Source organism: Verticillium dahliae, genomic scaffold (genome assembly GCF_000150675.1).
Source record: "Verticillium dahliae VdLs.17 supercont1.9 genomic scaffold, whole genome shotgun sequence".
NCBI lineage: Eukaryota > Fungi > Ascomycota > Sordariomycetes > Glomerellales > Plectosphaerellaceae > Verticillium > Verticillium dahliae.
The window spans coordinates 228,704-246,692 of NW_009276929.1; the positions used below are offsets into that span (position 1 = coordinate 228,704).

A 17,989-nucleotide genomic window follows, 5' to 3' on the forward strand; every position below is an offset into this window, starting at 1 on the left:
CACATGACCACAGATAGGAACGTATCTATATCTGCATCCATGGGGGAATCGCTCTGCAAATCAAGCAACCCAGACAGCCAGACAAGCCATAGTCGAGCGCGTTGAGACTATGGCGTGTTGAAAGTATAAGATAACATTCGACTGCCCTCGTTCAAACAAACTTTTTCTTATCCTCATCCTCACACACTCTCAACTCGACATCTCAACAGCCTCGAGCACCGCTCAACACTCTTCGGGGTTTTCTTCTCTCTTTCAGTCGCTCTTTTAGCAACAGTCACTCGTTCATCAACAACCTACCGCAACAATGCGCTGCAACATTGCTCTGGCCTTCGGCCTCGGTGCTTCCACCGCCATGGCTTCCAGCCACTTCAAGGCCGCTGCTCGTCAGCCCGTCTACCAGCGCCAGGCTCCTGGCCAGTCTGTCAGCTCTGACCTTCCCGGCCCCTCCTCCGTCGCCTCCTCGGCGGCTCCCGGCCCTTCGGGTGCCCCCGCCAACCCCGGCACCATCGGCGGCTACTCTCTCCTCGGCTGCGTTGGCTCTGACGGCGGCTTCCCCGGCTTCGTCCTCGGCGAGTCCTCCGGCGCCATGACCAACGAGCTCTGCATTGCCTCTTGCCCCACTGGCACCAAGTTCGCCGGTACCAACGGCCGCGACTGCTACTGCGGTGAGGACCTCGGCACTGCCGAGTCCGTTGCCCCCGGCTCTTGCAACATCGAGTGCCCCGGCAACGCCCTTCAGTCCTGCGGTGGCTCCATCGGTGGCGGCGTCGCCAAGCGCCAGCTGCCCCTGAGCATCCTTCTCACTGTCTACGTCCTCGTCGAGCCCGTCCCCGGTCAGGGCACTGTCACCGTCACCGGCACCACCACTGTCACCGACACCGTCACCACCACCTTCACTGGCTCCGCCGGCTCCGTTGTCACCGCCACTCAGACCATCACCCGTACTATCTGCCCCACCTGCGGCCCCTGCCAGGGACCTTACTGCCCCAAGCCCCTCCCCACTCCCGGCCCTGACGCTCACTGCTACGGCGATGACTGCTTCAAGAAGATTGTCTGCTTCGGCGGCTGGTGCACCTTCGACTACCCCTGCTTCGGTGACTGGTGCAACAAGCGCGTCGTCTGCCACGATGACCGCTGCCGCGCCGAGGAGTGCTACGGTGATGACTGCCACAAGAAGGTCTGCTGCACCGGCGACTCTTGCAAGTACGAGACCGACCGCCACTCTGAGGGTGACTACTGGAGCAAGAAGGTCATCTGCTACGGCGACCACTGCGAGGAGGAGAAGTGCCACGGCGATGAGTGCAAGAAGAACTACGTCTGCCACGGTGACGAGTGCGGCCACGAGACCTGCCACGGCGATGAGTGCCACAACACCAAGGTCTACTGCCAGGGCAAGGACTGCAAGGCCGAGGAGGAGTGCCACGACTGCAAGCCTGCTCCCGTCAAGCCTTGGACTCCCGAGGACGAGAAGACCTGGAACAACAAGCACACCGCCGAGTACCCTGCCCAGCCTCAGTACCCCGGCCAGCCCCAGCACCCCGGCCAGCCCCAGCAGCCCGCTAAGCCCGTCACTCCTGTCAACCCCGCCAAGCCCGTCACCCCCACCGGCAACGTCTACCCCGAGGGTGACCACGTTGTCGTTGCCGGTGCCGAGAAGGCCATCGCCAGCTTCGGCGTCATCGCCTTCGCTGCCGCCGCTCTCTTCCTGTAAGAGGTGGTCGCATGTCGACGATGGCAGCAGAATGGTGACACTTTTCCACCTCTCTGCTCTTTACCCCTTTCTCTTCTCTCGCATCTCCAGCCTTCGGGCTCTCCTAGGAACTCGACCGCTCGGATGATGGATTCGGGGTTTCAACTGTGCCGGGCCTGGTAATCAAGAGAAGCAATCCACTGGGATACGCTTCAAAGGCTTGCGGGCGTGATTGTTGCTTAGGTAGTACAATGAATCGTTTTGAAATTATTTCTTCTTCTTCCCCGTTGTGCACGTGACTTGAATCCGCTTGGAATCTTGAACAGGAAGCCCAACAGTGAGTGATTCGACTGTGCTGGTGCTGACAGCCTTGTTGCCAGTAACATCGAGGAGCTTGACCTATGGGCGATTCGATTCGCGGCGCTTGCCCAACACACTTGTCAGTTTCTGTCTTCCTATCCGACTTGGACTAACAATTCGGACGTTGTTGGGTGTCGAGTAGAGAGACACAAGGGAAGATGATCCCTACGTCCTCAAGTGCCACACGGGACATTTTGCTCCCATGTCGTCAGCTTCCGGCCATCTAAGCCGCACCACGACCAAATCGCCACGAGGGAGGCTTCTGAAACTCGTAAAGGAGATGACGCCTCTCGCTTGCTGACAGGTGCTGCAGTGAGATGCAGAGGAAATGAAAGCAGAGCAAGAGGTGACCCGGATGTACCTAGGTAGAGAGAAAAGCGAGTATGCAGGTAAAAATGCAGGTGCAGTCGTAGGCGCAGGCAGGATCGAAACGAGGAAGGCCACCGCCACCTTGAGAGGAAGAGGAAAACATCGTCTGGCAGGGAGGGCAGGTTCGTCCCGAAGAAGGTCGCGCCACCACAGGCGTGCTTGCCCCTCACAGCCGAGAGATCCACAAACTCCTGCAGGGGCATCCCACCAAACCCACACGCTTGACCTCAACTGTACAGCGCGCCGCCCTTCCCTGTACACGTACAGGTATTCGCCTGTTCGCCCAGCTACTCTCGCCTCCTGCACCACAGACCCCTGGATCTCTCTCGTCTCGCCCACTGAACCAACTGCTCTGCATCCAAGAACCAACTCGATCCTGGACGAACCCCCTCGCTCCCCGGCCTCGTCCTCGTCCTCCTCCTCCCTGTACCGCCACCAAATCTTCTTTTCTAGCGCCAAGACTATTTCAACGCCCTGCGCGCGCCGTTACCCGTTACCCGTTTCCGAAGGCCCGCCATGACCCTCTGTTCGGATATCCGCCTCTCCCTTCGCCTTAGGCGTGTGAGATATCGGGAGTGGCTGCGGCTCGCCGTTGAGGAAGCCCAGAAACAAAATGGAATATGACGACGCTATACCTACCTCATTCGAACATCTTGATCGCAATCGATCTCTGGACTCTTGGCCTACGTTCATCGACGAGCGTCACAGACCCGCTCGTTGCATTGAAGAAGGTTCCTGCCCCCGTTGGCCATGTGGGGAGCACCAACGGCCTTCATCTAGATCAAACTGTATCTCGGCTCACTGACCTGCATGACCACCAACAGCCGTCACATCTTCATTCGCCATGCCTGGTCGCTGACTCGTTGACTGGGATCGCACCTGCACTGCTTGGGTCAGCAGAACACCCGGATCAACGGGACTGCATCTTTCGGCAAACAACACGTCTCCTCGCTTTCAGCCGTATCTCGACCCGAGTCGGAAAAGGCCGAACCGACAACCACGATGCCTGGTAGTCGAGGCCAAGCCCATCGCAAGACAGGTCGAGCCTGGATATATTGCGCCCCTCCTTGCCTGCCTGCTGCATTTTCCTTGATTCGGACGCCTGCCGACGCGGCGGGACGACCGGAAATTCACAGCTGCGGGAGAAATGAATGTCCGTCAACACCAAGCTTCTTGGCCAGATATAGTGATGCCTCTGTCTGAACACGTGTATACGGCTTCACTGTGTAGCCGCAGCCGCCAGCGCTTTGCTCTGGTCGTGCTGGGCATGCTGGGCGAGGCCAAGCTTGCGGGGGGCACCACTGGCGATGGGCTGCAAGTCTTGTCCTGACCACCCTGCCACCCAGGCAAACGGCCCGCTAAATAGCGTCCAGCTCTCCAGCCGGCAACTGAGAAGAAGCTCATTTTCTTTCGTGGATCCCCGCGACGACGACCCGCCCAGGCCGTTTCCAAGCCATCCCCCTCATCGCAGACCCCGGACCTCCACGCGCCAAGTCTCTCGCCAAGATACGGCAGCGGATACCGCTTCAACGTTGATCTGGTCCCGGACCTTAATTTTCCACGTCTCGGCCACAGCCAAGATCGGTATCCTCTCCGCCAACCGACTTCTGTGTGGCCAATATCGTTGCATTGCCCTATCCGAGGTGGCCTGAATCGCTCTAGCCCCAGGACCTTGACAGGCAGTAGGATGTTGTCGACAGCACGCAGTCACGACCGCTACCCCTGGCGGTGATTTCGTCCGCATTGCCAAATGACCTCGTAGTTGATTGGGCAATTGGGAGAAGGATTGCATGTGTCAGACGCCATGGGGACCGCCGCATTTTCTTGAAGGGCTTCTCGACGCGTGTATAAAGTGAAGCTTGCCGACGCGACCCCCCATGGCCTGCCTTTCCTTCCTCATCGTCGATTCTCTCTCTATGCGACGAGCATTTTCTTCTTCAGCCTCTCAAGATGAAGACGTCCGCCCTCTTCTTCGCCGTCGGCGCCACCGCCGCGGCCGTTTCCAAGGTCGCCGAGCCCATCCTCGAGACCATGGCCGACTCGTGGATCCGCAACAACAGGGAGACCCAGAGGGCCTACTGGTACGGCCGTGCTGTCGTCTACAATGGCTACGAGGCCGCCTACGAGCTCTACGGCAACGAGACCCTCCTTTCTTGGTACCGTGCCCAGATTGACGAGAAGGTTGTTCTGGAGAACGGCACCATTGTCGGTTTCCGCCCGGAACACTACTCGCTCGACGACTACCGTATCGGTCTCAACTTCATCTACTGGTACGAGCGGACCGGCGAGCAGAAGTACGCCACGGCTGCCGCCACCATCCGCGGCATGCTCGATCGCCACCCCCGCACGCCCACTGGTGGTTTCTGGCACCGCTCCCCCATTTATAAGAACCAGATGTGGTTGGACGGCATCTACATGGCCGACAGCTTCTACGCCAAGTACACCGAGGTCTTCGAGCCCAACAACTCCACCGCGTGGGACGACATCATCCTCCAGTACGATAAGATCGAGGCAGCCACGCGCGTGCCCGAGACCAACCTGCTTGTTCACGGCTTCGACGAGGGCAAGGAGGCTGTATGGGCCGACCCCGTGACGGGCGCCGCTCCCATTGTTTGGAACCGCGCCGTCGGCTGGTACATCCTGTCCCTGCTCGAGACGATCCAGGTCTTCCCCAAGGCGCACCCCGGCTACGAGCGCCTTGTCAAGTACTTCGTCACCCTTTCCGATGGTCTGCGTCGCGCCCAGGACCCCGACTCTGACGGCTGGTGGCTCGTAATGAACGAGCCCTACCCCGGCCAGGAGGGCAACTACTTTGAGGCTTCCTCCGCCGCCATGTTCACCGCTGGCTGGCTTCGTGGTCTGCGTCTCGGCCTCATTGACGAGAAGACCTACCTCGAGCCCGCGTCCAGGGCCTACAAGCACCTCATTGATGACTTTGTCACCCGCCACTGCAACGGTACCATCAACTTTGAGGGTACCGTCCAGGTCGGCTCGCTCAACAGCGACGCCTCTTTCAAGGTAGGAACACCCTCGCCATCTCAGCTGCGAATCCGTGACAGACCGTACTAACGCGCGAATCCAGTACTACACTGACATTCCCGTCGTCCCCAACGATACCCGTGGCGTCGGCCCCTTCATGCTTGCCGCTTACGAGTGGGAGCTCCGCCACAAGAAGAACTAAACTTGCGGATTTGTAATTACAGCGCGCGCGCCTGGCAGTGCCCCCGAATGGGCAGAGTTTATCTAGAGCCCCAGACCGCGGGGGATTGCACGCGTCTGGCCTGACGAACAATGGCCTTGTTACTATAGAGAAACACAAACGCGTGTCAATAGAAGTGTGGTGGAAAAACTTGCCCAGGTTTCTTCAAATTGGTGCCCTCAGTGTCGTGCTGTAGTGCCGTGCTGTAGATTCTCATCAGGGTCTCCTGCGGGGTGTCCTTCTCTTGGCTGTGCCTCGGCTGCATTTGACCCGGCATCGATGTCACCCTGGACAAGACCCTGTCCGTGTTGAGGGCATGTTCGAATGCGTGCGTGTATTCTGTGAGGAGTTTGGTCATAGGGCCGTCAATGACGGTATCGCAGTGAATTGAGACAAGAGGCAAAAAGCGTCTCGTTATGATGCAGCAAGTATCGCCATTCCATCTCTTGAGACTAGAAAGATTCGATCAGACGACATGTATCTTTTTTTGTTGTAAAAGAAGCAAACTCCAGTGATCATGCGGTCTATGATCTTCGCCCCCTTACTGCCAAATCCATCCGGGCAAGCTCCGCCCCGGACCGCAAGCATGAATATGTAGCAACCACAGTCTGCCAGGGAACAAAAGAAAACCCCTGACAGCCCTTCAAAAGCTCCTGGAACGCCGCGGGAAACATCTCCGTCATATCAATCTCCACGCCTTGAAGCTCAGCCAATCTTGACGCGGAGCAAGTACCGAAGACGGACCTGCGAGACGTCGTACGTGATGAACTCGTTGTAGAGAAGGTGAGCGTTGTCGACTTTGGTTTTGCCGGGCTTCACGCTCAGATCGGGCTGGGAGAGGGGCGTCAGCATCTTCGGTCTGCGTCGGGAAATACATCTGGACCTACCATCTTGATTCCCTGTAGAGACGGGTGAACCTCGCCGGCATCCTTCCACTTGAGCGGGCCTGTGGTTCCCTGACCCCAGGTAGACAGGAGACCCTGCTTCTTGGCGTCATCGCCAGCGTTATAGCTAGAGCCAGTAAGCTTCTGCATCGGATCACCGAGCTCGGCCTCGCAGAGTAGCAGGAGGGCCGTGTTGTCCGACTGGTGGTGACAGCAGTAGTTGGCCGACTTGGACGACATGTCCGCGAGGTAGATTCCCTTGCCAAACATGTAGCCCGTCACGGGTGCTTCGGGAGGTGCGATGCGTAGACCCTGGCTAAGAATACCGCCAAAGTTCGTCGTCCGGGAACCGTGCCACAACAGGCGCCTGTCTGAACCAGTCTTGGAAAGATTGAGCTTGTTGAAACGATCCAGCTCGCCCTGCCTCTCAATGCGGAAAATCTGCTCGACCTTTTTGTACTTGATGTAGTGCGTGTCACCCCGCGTCTCGGTCAGGTAGTTTGAGAGCTGCTCAAACTCCGAACTCTTGGGAGCGAGCGCCGTCATCTCGTCAAGGCCAAGAGCCTGGAACTGCTTGTCAAGAGGGTGAATATCAGACGCGCTGGTCTTTTTGCGGTCCATCTTCATAATGTCGGCAGCAGCCTTCATGTCCGACAGACTCTCGAGAAGGTCAATTTCCCGTTTGAGTTGAGCGGTCGTGGCGATGACCGGCGGACGATTGCGGCCAAAGTCGTGTGGAATGATGGAGTAAAATGTGTTGGAGAGGTATTCCGTAGCGGCGTGGGCCGTCATGTTCCACTTGGACTGCGCCAGCGTGCTGTCGTCCATCAGCTCAGCCATATCCTTGAGGAACTGAAATCCTCGAGAGATGGTCGTCTTGCTGAGCTTGCCGAGGGGCAGTTTGTTGGCGTCGTAGTTCAGCTCTGTCATGGTAGCGGCAAAGTGAGCCTTGTTAAAGATCAATGCCATCAGGTCCTGAACGGCGGGCTCCAGTTTCGACTCGATCTTGACTTGCTCCTCGGTATCCTCCTCTTGAGCTGATGTTGGAGCGGCAGCCTTGGTGTCGTCTTCGGCGTCGTCCTCGTCATCAGAGTCGGGGGCATAGCTGCGCTCGACAAATGCATACTTGCCAGGCTTGGGGTTCTCGGCACGGTCCGCCCAGCGCAGGCCGCTCTTGTCCTTGAACTTCTTCTCAAAGTTGCGAAGGGCGTCGTCGAACCCGCCGGAACCGAGAAGGGCGCTCTGACCAAACTCACCAACGCGACCCCATCGGGTCCACGTCTTGAAAGACGAGCCGTCCTGGAGGAGCTGAATTCGGTAGAACTTGTTGTTGTTGTTGCTCGAGTTGGACTGGTTCAGCGAGGCATCGTAGATCATGCCGCTAGGGTCGATAAAGACTTTGTAGACATCACTGACCCCCTCATCCAGCGGAACGACCATGTCCGTCGACTTGGCAACCTGATCGACGACGTCGGGCTTCTTGTCCGCTGGCTTGGCATTGGTGGCCTTCCGTTTTTTCACCGGAGCCTTTTTCTTGTCCTCGTCGTCGCTATCACTTTTGACAGCGACGATAGGCCGTTTGCGAGTGGCTCCGCCGTTCCGTGAGCCATTGGCGGTGCCATTGGATGCGGCTGGTGCAGGTGCTGGTGCTGGGTTGGCGGGTGGCGGCGTAGTTGAAGCTGCCTTTGCGGCAGGGGCAGGGTCCGCATCAGAGTCATCATCATCTTTGAGCGCGAATTGATCCTCTGGGGCCTTGCTATTGAGACGCTTTGATTCGTTCACCCACTCAAGACTGACGACGAGGCAATCCTCCTGGGCAAGCGCCTGACCGACCTTGGCGTTCGATTGGTAGTTGGCCTGCGTGACAATGACGTGCGTGGTCTTCTTGGTGACTGTGGTAGCTACCGTCGCACCAAGCGAGCGGATTTCGCCAGACAGCTCGGCCTGAGTATGGCCCGGGAAGGAGCCGCCTAGAACGACCACACACCCATCCAGTGGCGATGTTGTTGCTGCTGGGTTGTTGGCAGCTGCTGCAGAGGCGGCTGATGACCGAGTGCGACCCATCTTGTGCTGGGGTCAGGTGGCACCGAACGGCTACTCCTGGAATAGAATGAGATGACTGTTGAACTGCGACGTTTGAGTCAATGGACCGTTGGTGATGATGAAAGGATCGAATGAGTGCCGGGCCAAGGTTGATGAGGATGGATCAGCACAACTGTTGGCATGCATTTGTGTTGAGACGCACTGATGAGATGGAAGCAGCGCCCGTCAAGGCTGTAAGGAGAGGTATCTTGGCCGAAGGTGCTCCAATGCCGTGCTTTCCGTACCTTTGTGGTTAGTCACCTCTGAAGCAGGATCGCGAGGTGGGCCGACGTCGCTCGGTGCCGAAAAGGGGGATGAGTGGTGGGGTGGTTGAATTGGTGGCGTCTTGTATTTCTAGCGTCGAGGCTGAGCTCTTGTTCGCGCCAGGCGCCAGGGGGAACTTGATGAGGGCGACCCGGGAAGGTACATACTGGGTAGGTTGGCAGTTCTCGCTTCGTGTTGTGTGACTGTAATGACTACTACTGGGCTGCGAGCTATGACGAAACCAAGAGGTCAATTGGGGATGGTGTAGCTGCGAGACGGAATGTAAGTGGTAACAGGTAGCAATGCTGGTAGCGAGAGTGGCCTGGTCGCTATCAGACGTTTCAAAGCCTCTGGGAGGAAGAATCCCCAATTGATGTCCGGATGGGAATGCTCTCCATTTAAACATTACGTCTCGTACCAAGGAAGTGCTGAAGGAGCACCATCTTTATCTTGAGCTTCGCTTTCCATGGTCGCTTGGCTCAGGTCGGGCAGGCACCAGTCGCCCCTTATGGGTCCAACCGCGCTGGTGCCTGGACGCGACGCGAGGCAATACTTCAGCTACCTACCGACACGAGAACACGTGATGGACCGTCTTGCCAGCACGACTCTAATAATCCCTGAGGTAGAGAATTATCGTGACTCCACGTTCATGGCACTGCTGCCTGGACTGGTATCATGTAAGTACGAATCCAGGTCTTGTGGTACAAAGCTGGCTGAAGCCAATTGACGCCATGGGTATCAATTGAGCACAGCCAGGCAATTGACGCTTGAATGCGTCGGCTGCCGCCCACCTATCGCTTGCAGTTCAGGGCGAGGTGACAATGTTCGATAAGTCAAATAGTACCTAGGCGAAAGTATTGCGCAAAGGGCACCGAAGAGGGTCAAAAAAAGGTTAATGATTGCAGTGACATGCTGAATGAGCCAAAGGAAGTAATGCTCGATTAGGTACACAGGCCAATAACCACCTAATAGAGGACGGCTATTTTCTCTGCCCTTATAGGCTATTCGCTCTACCCGACCAGGGTAACTACATGCTAGATAAGGGTTAAGTTCCAAATATAGCTCTACTACCTAAATTAGCTAGGGTAATTATATACCTTTACTTATCTCCTATATATATAAGTCTCTTAAAGAGTCTCTTAATAAAGTTGTTACGACCTGGCAGCTTCCGAAGGGGGAACACTGTCAGAGGGTTGGGGTTGCTGTTTGCAGAAGCTTAGGTTGTGACTCTGAGACGATGTGGTGTCGTAAGGCGTTGCGCACTCGTTACAATGAATACAAGGTAAGACTTAGATTGATCACTGTCGTGAGAAAGAATGTATCTACAAGTCCAGAATGTCCGTCCTTATATACCTGCCATCCTGTCCTTGTTGTGTTAGGTGGTGAGCTCATGTTGGATGGCTCACTGGTTAGTTGTTGGTGATCCATGATGTTAGGATCACGGTGTGTTATCCCGTGAGCCATTCCCTGGCTCACTGCGGCGTCCTTGGTGAGCCCGACGACTCACCCTTTATGTCTGAGTGAGCCATCACGTGATTTGCCAGGTGGGCCCGATTCTTATCTTATCGCGCTCCCTGATCGCGGGGTCGTCGATTCGCGGCCGCCCTGCTTCCTTGGTTGTTACAAAAGTCTAAGCTAAAGATTAGCTATAATTAGCTAATAAAGTAACTTAAATAGCCCCCTAAAGCTTTATATTTATTAATACCCTAAAATATAGTAATACTACTAAATATACCTATTATAAGCCCTCTAGATATCGCTAATACCTTATTTTATTATTAAACGAAGCCTCTTTAATACCTCCTTTACTAATAGACTTACTAATTATTACCGAGCTCGCTACTAAGCCCTTTACTAAGGTTCCTATTATCTCCTTTACTATAGATATATAATACCTCTCTACGACTATAGCTAGAGACTATAATAAGTAATAAGGAGGGTTCTAAATAACCTCTAATTAAGGCTAATTTATTATTTATTCTAGTCTTTCTAATATCCTAACTAATAATATAAAAAGATTAATACTAGCTACCTTAGGCTACTAAGGGCTACTATTACCTATTTAGTAACTCGCTTACTTTACTAGTAACTTAAAGGTATAAGAGACGAGTAGAGGTATATAGTTGCCCTAGCTAATTTAGGTAATAGAGCTATATTTCTGGCTTATCCCCTGTCTAGCGTGCATGTACCCTGGTCGGGCAGAGCGAATAGCCTACAAGGGCAGAGAAAATAGCCTTCCTCTACCTAGTAGTGCTTCAGGCCATTCGAGGCCTGTGCACCCATATGATCAGTATCAGGGGTAAGTACCTAGGTACCAAGGGGGAACAGAGTAAGCTGCCTGGGTTGCTAGGTACACAGTACCTACCTTACCTTGTGGTGGAGGGGCGTAGCGTGCAGCTTGCAGCCTAACAGGTAAGCTCCACTGACACCCTCCACCCCACTATGTCTAGGAATCTAGGTAGGTGCCTCTAGGCTTGGTAGGTCCCTTTGTGAATACTTCAGCGACGTGAACCTCCTTCCTCCCCTTGAAATACAGCACCACCAACCCAACCTCATCAACAACTTTACTCAAATGACCTAGACAGGTAGAGAAGATAGCTATCCGGTGATCAAAATGGCGTCTCAACCACCACAACTGTCGGCTTCTGGGGCCACTTCTTTCGGCAAGGTCCCACTTGAGGTCTTCCTTCGCATCACAGACCACCTCACCACGGTAGAACATGGCAACCTACGCCTGACCTGTCGGTCCATTGAGAGGTCCCTTTTCACAACCTTCAGCAGAGAATTTTTCAGCAAGAAGCAGTTCATGCTCACCGAACACAGTCTTCAGGCTCTCATCGACATGTCGACCTCGCGGATTGGTGACTGTCTCAAACACATCATCATCGGCCTGGACTACTACAAGGAGGGCCCACCAGTGCATTCACAAGCAAAAGCCACACTCTACACCGCGGGCTGCGATGACCAACGGACGTTTCTTTGGACGGGGCAAGCCGTGCTCATGCTGACGGAGGCCTTCCGCAACCTCCAACCTACCGTGGTAGGCATGCGGGACTACGCATCCGATGCGCGCCAGTTCCGAGACGGCTCGCGCGCGAAATGGGCGAGCTACGGCGCGACGACTGTCTGGAAGGAGACCGGCGTTAGCCTACTAGGTGGAAGTGGCTATGATGATGAGGTCGTCAGCGTCTATGCCTCCCAAGTCTTCTCCATCATCTTGGCTGCTCTGGCCGGCTCAGGCGCCACACCGACGACTATTGAGGTCCTTCGACACCATCACGGCCGTCTTCGTGCGACCGCCTTCAACATTCCGAAGTACCTCAAGCCGTCTCTGCTACCCGTGCTCTCGAGAATAGAGACCATGTTTCTGCCGTTGGATGTCGTGAGAAAGCGCCATGACTGGGATACAAGCACTCCGGCCCGCTACGCCAGCGCCGATGGCTCGGAACCCGACATGGAAATATGCCCAGATTACCTCTTCCGCGTGTTCCTCTCACATCTGCCCAACCTCAAACACTTGCGTCTCAACTTTCACCGCAATGATACACCAACCGACCTCCTCAAATGGCTTGCCGATCCAAGCCCTGACAAGTCGGATACTTCCCAGCTTCCCGCAACGCCCAACGCCCCTAACATTTTGCGCTTGCCTCGGGCAGTCGACTTTCCTTGTCTTGAAAGCATCGATTTTGGCATCCTCACCATTGACCAGGAATCGCTCCTCAACGTCATTCGCAAGTTTGCGCCGACGCTCAAGGGCGTCGAGCTGTGGAAGGTCACACTCGTGAGAAACAGCGTCGAGGCCAGCGACGTGCCCAGCCGGCGCAACCTCTGGAGGCAGTTCTTCGGCAGGATGCGCCTCTTCGACGGCCTCAAGCTGCAAACACATGACGGTTCGGCCAGGCGCTGCAACGGTTGCAGCATTCAGCGCAGCGCCGTTTACAACGTGACGTTCAAGTCCCTGTCGCGTGGGGGCACGACGAACGCGATTCAGAAGCGCGCCTACCAGGGCAATGAGTGGGACGAATGGATCCAGGACATGGCAGCCGATGTCGTCGTCGAGGGCCGTTCCGGTGTAGGTTTAGACGATACGTTGGATGATAGCTCGAGCGATGATCCGGCCGTGGACGACGAAGATGATCGTATGTGACCGCCCCCCCCCCCCCCCCCCCCCCCCTGCAGTACTCTTTTTACGAGCGTGCGCGTCACTTATCTGGTCGTGTCTGACTTTTGGTTCTCTTTTCCTTCTAGCGACCTTGGACGAGATGGACGAGGATGATGACATGGGTGATGCCTGAAGCTGACAGTGCCCTTCTTCTTTTCTCACAGACGAGCTCTTCGCGAACGAGGAGTGGGATGACTGGATGAATGGCTACGATGGCTATGAGCTTGGTGCGGCGCTGGACGAGATCTGGGACGCGGGGTTCAGCCCTACCAATATGCTTTAGCATGCCAACCTGCTATAGATGATTCACGTTCAATGAGATACCTCGCAGCGGCCAAGTGCTGTTTCGAAGTTGCTAATGAGAGCGGTGGCCGCACATGTCGCTTGGCGGATTGCTTTGTCATGAGTTTCACAGACGCTCTTCTACATGTACGCCAGTCACGGCGTTCTTCTATAAGGAGTAATACATCGTGCCGAGTCCATTCAATGTTGCTAACTACAGCTCCAGCGATAAAGACTCGTCCTCCTTGGCAGCCTTGGCCTCAGACCACGCATCGACCCAGGCCTTGACAAACGCGAGCTCCGCCTTCTGCACCCTCCGCACCTCGCTCGGCGGCAGGCTCTCTCCATAGCCCTCTCGCGCATCCTTGCCCGAGACGCCATTCTCGTCCCAGTGGTGCACCGCGCCGCCGCCCATGAGGAGAAAGGGCTCCTCGGTGGTGCTCTCGCGCTCGGGGAGGCCGATGCGGTGCGGCGTTGCCGCGCGCCAGGGATCGGCTTCTCCGTCGACGATGGCGACGCGCGGGTAGGAGAAGCCGAAGCCGCCGTGCCTGTTGATGCGGTGTACGTCTGGGAGGGTCGTGATGTTAAAGGCCTCGCGGCAGGGGAGGGAGGTGTAGTTGAGGTCTATGAGGCGGGAGACGAGGGGCTTCTGGTCTGTGGGGACACCAGAGCCGGTCTGGAAGTAACCCCATCTGCGTTGGAGCATGTCAGCAAGCAAAGAACGTAAATGCAGGAAAAGTGCAAAAAGAAGATGGGTGACGTACTCGGTGCAGACCTGCCAGAACCAGCTGCGCTCCATCCCCTGATCGAGGTCGGTCCTCTGCCAGCGCTCGTTGCCCCGGACAGCGAAGCACTTTTTGACATGCCCGTCGGGGCAGGCACTCTTGACATCTTGCCTAACGTAGCCGATAAAGTTGAGCAGCTTGACGGTCAGCCCCGCAGCGCTCTGCGACTCATCATCCGACACACCGCCAGCGTGAAGCAAGCGCCGGGCCGTGCCCTCAAGGTGGCGCGTGCTTGCGAAGAGGAGGTCGTCACTGCGCAGACTGCCACAGTAGAGCCCGAAAGACGAGCGGTCGAGGGCCGGGTCCCAGTTCTGTCCCTGCAGCTGGCTGATGCCGGAGGAGAGGACGCTCGCAAAGTCGTCGTCGTGCGTCAACGCCTCAAGGCCAAAGGCGCTCTTCAAGGCGCGGCGGTCCGTCTCGGTGGCGGGGCCGCGGAGCGTCAGGATATTGTCGACAATCTCGATCAGCGTGGCCGTCACGTCGGCGCAGTCGGCGGGGGCGTAGCGCCTCGCCGCTTCGTAGTACTCCCAGTAGTCAACGATGGCCTGGGTCACGCCTGAGCTCGAGATGGCGCCCCAGAAAACATCTGGGTAGAGCTTGCGCAGGAAGGCTGCGAAGGCGCCGGCGTAGGAGCCGCCGAAGGCGATCCACGGGACGTCTGTCGGGCCGAGCTCCTCGTGCTCCAGGTCAGGGAAGGTCACATGCTCGGCAAAGAAGGCCGTGTCGGCAAGGGCCTGCTCGGTGGAGAGGAAACGCAGGTTGGGGATGGAGACATTGGCGACAGGGAAGGACGTGCCATAGTAGCGGTGCTCGAGGACGAGGCCCAGGCCGTGGGTGGCCTTGGCGAACATTGCTATGATGCCATGGTCAAGGTAGTCTAGGCGGTCTTCACCGGTCATCTCCCCAGAAGCGAGCAAGAAGACGGGGCCACCAGGACGGTAGTGTTTCTTGTTGATCCAGTATCTCAGAGGGAACGTGTCATTGGAGTGCGGTTCATAGCGGGTCTCATTGTGGAAGTGGTCTACTGGAACAGACAGGTTGAAGGGCCCAAGTACAGCATCCTCCTTGAGGGTGATGCGAGGTTGAGATGTCTAGATGTCTTGATCAGTCAAGGGACTGGTTGGTGGAGGTGGCGAGCTCGGGTGCCCCGGATCCCAACTTGGGCCATGGCTCTCTCGAAGCCCGAGTGAGGCCTAGAAGTCATGAGACGTACCAAGGAAACATGCTCAGTGCCGGAGATGAAAGCTGCTGCCAATGGTGCTGTGGCGGAGATGACTGTCAAGGCAGTGACCAGAAAAGGCCTCATGATCGTAGCGAACGGAATGTGGTGATGAATTAAAGCGGCAGGGGCGGGCGAGTGGGAATGGGTGAACTCGAGGGAGAAGGAGCAAGCTCACGATCACGAGGGTAAGAAGCGCGTCGGTGCCTGCAATGTCACGTCACGCACGTCATGGCGCTTGCCTGTGAGGCCACAAAAGGGTGTTTGCTGTCGGCCGCTGCCTTTCCAGGTGGCAGGCGCCTTAGGTAAGCCCTGTCATGCAGGAACGACTGCCGAACCAAGGTACCTGCCGACGCCAACAATTCAACCCCACCTGCCGTTTCCGACCATTCCAACTCAAAGCTGTCAACGTCCACATTCCATACCCTCGCATCGATCAACCTCTGTACCTTACCAACACCAGCCATCGTCCCACAGCCCTCGGTCATCAGACATGGCCTGACTAATTAGCTGGCAAGTGTGGGCGTTCCTCGGCTCCCTCAGGTCGTCTTGATCAAATCGGCGGCCTGTCGAAAGTTAGTCTCTTGTTTCCCGCCTACCAAAGCAACATGGGCTCACCTTCTCAGCAATGGCATACACGGCCATCGATGTCGTCGCGCCCACAATCGTCGGCATGATGGACCCATCAATCACCCTCAGGTTCTTTGTGCCGTGCACCCTGAGGTTCTCGTCGACGACACCGCCGTGCTCCCTCGGCTGCTTCGAGCACGTACCCACCGGGTGATACACCGACGGGATGACCTGGCCCCTGGCCCACTGGATCAGCTGCTGGTCGCTGCTGACCCCCGTGCCCGGCGACGTCTCTCTGGCGTTGTACTGAGCCAGCTGGCCCGTCGTCATGTACCGCCGCATGAACTTGATTGTCTCGATCATGACCTCGAGGTCCACGTCGTTGGTCGCCGCCCGGTAGTCGATGATCATGTCTCCCTCTGGGTTGGATGGGTTGATGAGGATTGTCCCGCGCGAGTGCGGGTGCAGGTTCTGTACACTGCCGCCAGGTCCGAACATCATCATCTCAAGGAACACAACGTTGGTCGAACGCATCAGTCGCGCGTAAATCTCCTGCTGCTTCCGGTACCCTGCAATCTGCTCCGCCGTGTAGCTTGACGGCAGGTGGCTCGTGGGGTTCTGGCTCTCGTATCGCGTTGCGAGCTGCTGGTACCGCTGCGGACTGACCACCGGCAGACCGATCATGGCCGCGAGCGCCGGCGCACCGCCCTGCGTCGGGAACCCCGGGAATCCGCCGCCGCCTCCGGGCGTCGTGCCCCACTGATACGCGATGCTGGGAATGTAGCTGTGGTCCTGGAAGTTGCTGCCAACGCCTGGCAGGTCAACGCGCACGGGAATCCGGGCCTGCTGGAGCAATGCCTGGGGTCCGACGCCGCTGAGCATCAGCACCTGCGGTGTGTGCACCGTACCGGCCGCCAGCAGGACCTCACGGCGCGCGCGCACCTGCGTCGCCGGTCCGCCCGTTTGGTTGCGGCTGACAAACTGGATCCCCGTCGCCGTGTTGTCAGCGCCCCAGAGGATGCGGTTGACCTTGGCACCGACAACCATCTGGTAGTTGGGCCTGCTGATACCGTGCCAGTGACCTGTGCGGGAGTACGATCGCTGAAAGTTGGTAGGATCCATGGACATGGGATACCAGTAGAGGCCCGCCTGCCCGGCGCCGCTGTCGACGGGGACGGTCATGCCCGGCATGGCAGCCATGGCATTGTAGAGGACCTCTGAAGCACGCATGTCAGCAAAGGTATGGCCTTGGGCGCTGAGACCAACTGTCACTTACTCATGAGCTGTGTCGGAGCATCGCGACCAAAGGTTGCGTAAATCTTGGAGGTTGTGCCCCAGTACTGCATGTCCCACTTGATGTTGAACTCTTGCGCGTGCTGCGGGTTAGGACCAGTAAGGGTGATGCCCTGCATTGCGTCAGCATTTCTTTGTCCTTCCTCTGCTGTGTTTCTTACCTTTCTGAAATACGGCAGCAAGCCCTCCCAGTTCCAGGTCGAGCCTGGTCCACCAAGCTCGGCCCAGGCGTTGTACTCTTCGGACGTCCCGCGCAGGAATACTTGTCCGTTGACGTTGGAACTGCCGCCCACGACGCAGCCAATACCCACGGAAAACGACCGGCCGTTCAGGTTCTGCTGCGGCCGGGACGTGAGGTTGAACATACGGCGGGGGTTCATCCCCGACTGGTTGTCATAGTAGCCATACTCGACAACGAGGACAGAGACTATAATCAAAGTCTCAGTACAACGAATTTTACAGTGAAAAAACAGGCCACGGTAATAGAGGCAACGCACCGCCACTGTTATTCTCAGTCAGGCGATTGCCGACAGTCAGGCCTGACGTGCCGCCGCCGACGATGATGTAGTCGTACTCATTCTGGACCTGGTTCTGGCGCGACAGGATGTTGATGCCGTCCATGCTTGCTGTCGGCCATGATGAGGCCAGTTGCGAGGCCGCGGCCAGGCAGGCGAGGATGACCGCCTTGATGGAGGGCATTTTCAGGTAGGTGCTTCAGATCAGGAAAGGGGGCTTATGCTGGAAATCGAAGGGACTGCTGGCAGGTCAAGGCAGGGCTGGGGTCGACTCTTCAACGACCATTTCATACCGTTTTATATGCCTGCCTGAGC

General features: G+C 56.8%; 6 protein-coding genes across 6 annotated transcripts; 3 read left to right on the forward strand and 3 right to left on the reverse strand.

Moving 5' to 3' along the window:
• The first annotated feature begins 169 nt into the window (after positions 1-169).
• VDAG_05035 (uncharacterized protein) lies at positions 170-1,960 on the forward strand. The gene has a single exon (XM_009654771.1). The coding sequence runs from the start codon at positions 305-307 to the stop codon at positions 1,709-1,711; it is 1,407 nt and encodes a 468-aa protein (XP_009653066.1). The 5' UTR covers positions 170-304; the 3' UTR covers positions 1,712-1,960.
• Positions 1,961-4,369: 2,409 nt separating this feature from the next.
• On the forward strand, positions 4,370-5,600 carry VDAG_05036 (cell wall glycosyl hydrolase YteR; the record flags this gene model as incomplete). Its single annotated transcript, XM_009654772.1, has 2 exons — positions 4,370-5,437; positions 5,502-5,600. 2 exons carry the CDS (start codon positions 4,370-4,372, stop codon positions 5,598-5,600), a joined length of 1,167 nt encoding a protein of 388 aa, XP_009653067.1.
• A 723-nt stretch (positions 5,601-6,323) lies between these two features.
• On the reverse strand, positions 6,324-8,566 carry VDAG_05037 (poly polymerase 2-A; the record flags this gene model as incomplete). The annotated part of the gene is made up of 2 exons (XM_009654773.1): positions 6,324-6,449; positions 6,506-8,566. The coding sequence occupies 2 exons, from the start codon at positions 8,564-8,566 to the stop codon at positions 6,324-6,326; spliced, it is 2,187 nt and encodes a 728-aa protein (XP_009653068.1).
• Positions 8,567-11,462: 2,896 nt separating this feature from the next.
• On the forward strand, positions 11,463-13,143 carry VDAG_05038 (uncharacterized protein; the record flags this gene model as incomplete). Its single annotated transcript, XM_009654774.1, has 2 exons — positions 11,463-12,987; positions 13,097-13,143. The coding sequence occupies 2 exons, from the start codon at positions 11,463-11,465 to the stop codon at positions 13,141-13,143; spliced, it is 1,572 nt and encodes a 523-aa protein (XP_009653069.1).
• Positions 13,144-13,506: 363 nt separating this feature from the next.
• Positions 13,507-15,383, reverse strand: VDAG_05039 (uncharacterized protein; the record flags this gene model as incomplete). Its single annotated transcript, XM_009654775.1, has 3 exons — positions 13,507-13,984; positions 14,057-15,168; positions 15,291-15,383. The coding sequence occupies 3 exons, from the start codon at positions 15,381-15,383 to the stop codon at positions 13,507-13,509; spliced, it is 1,683 nt and encodes a 560-aa protein (XP_009653070.1).
• Positions 15,384-15,835: 452 nt separating this feature from the next.
• On the reverse strand, positions 15,836-17,858 carry VDAG_05040 (glucose oxidase; the record flags this gene model as incomplete). Its single annotated transcript, XM_009654776.1, has 4 exons — positions 15,836-15,862; positions 15,915-17,083; positions 17,143-17,586; positions 17,657-17,858. The coding sequence occupies 4 exons, from the start codon at positions 17,856-17,858 to the stop codon at positions 15,836-15,838; spliced, it is 1,842 nt and encodes a 613-aa protein (XP_009653071.1).
• Between the last annotated feature and the right edge of the window lie 131 nt (positions 17,859-17,989).

Coding starts and splice junctions, on each gene's coding strand:
- VDAG_05035 (XM_009654771.1), top strand. CDS start 305: ATGCGCTGCAACATTGCTCTGGCCTTCGGCCTCGGTGCTTCCACCGCC.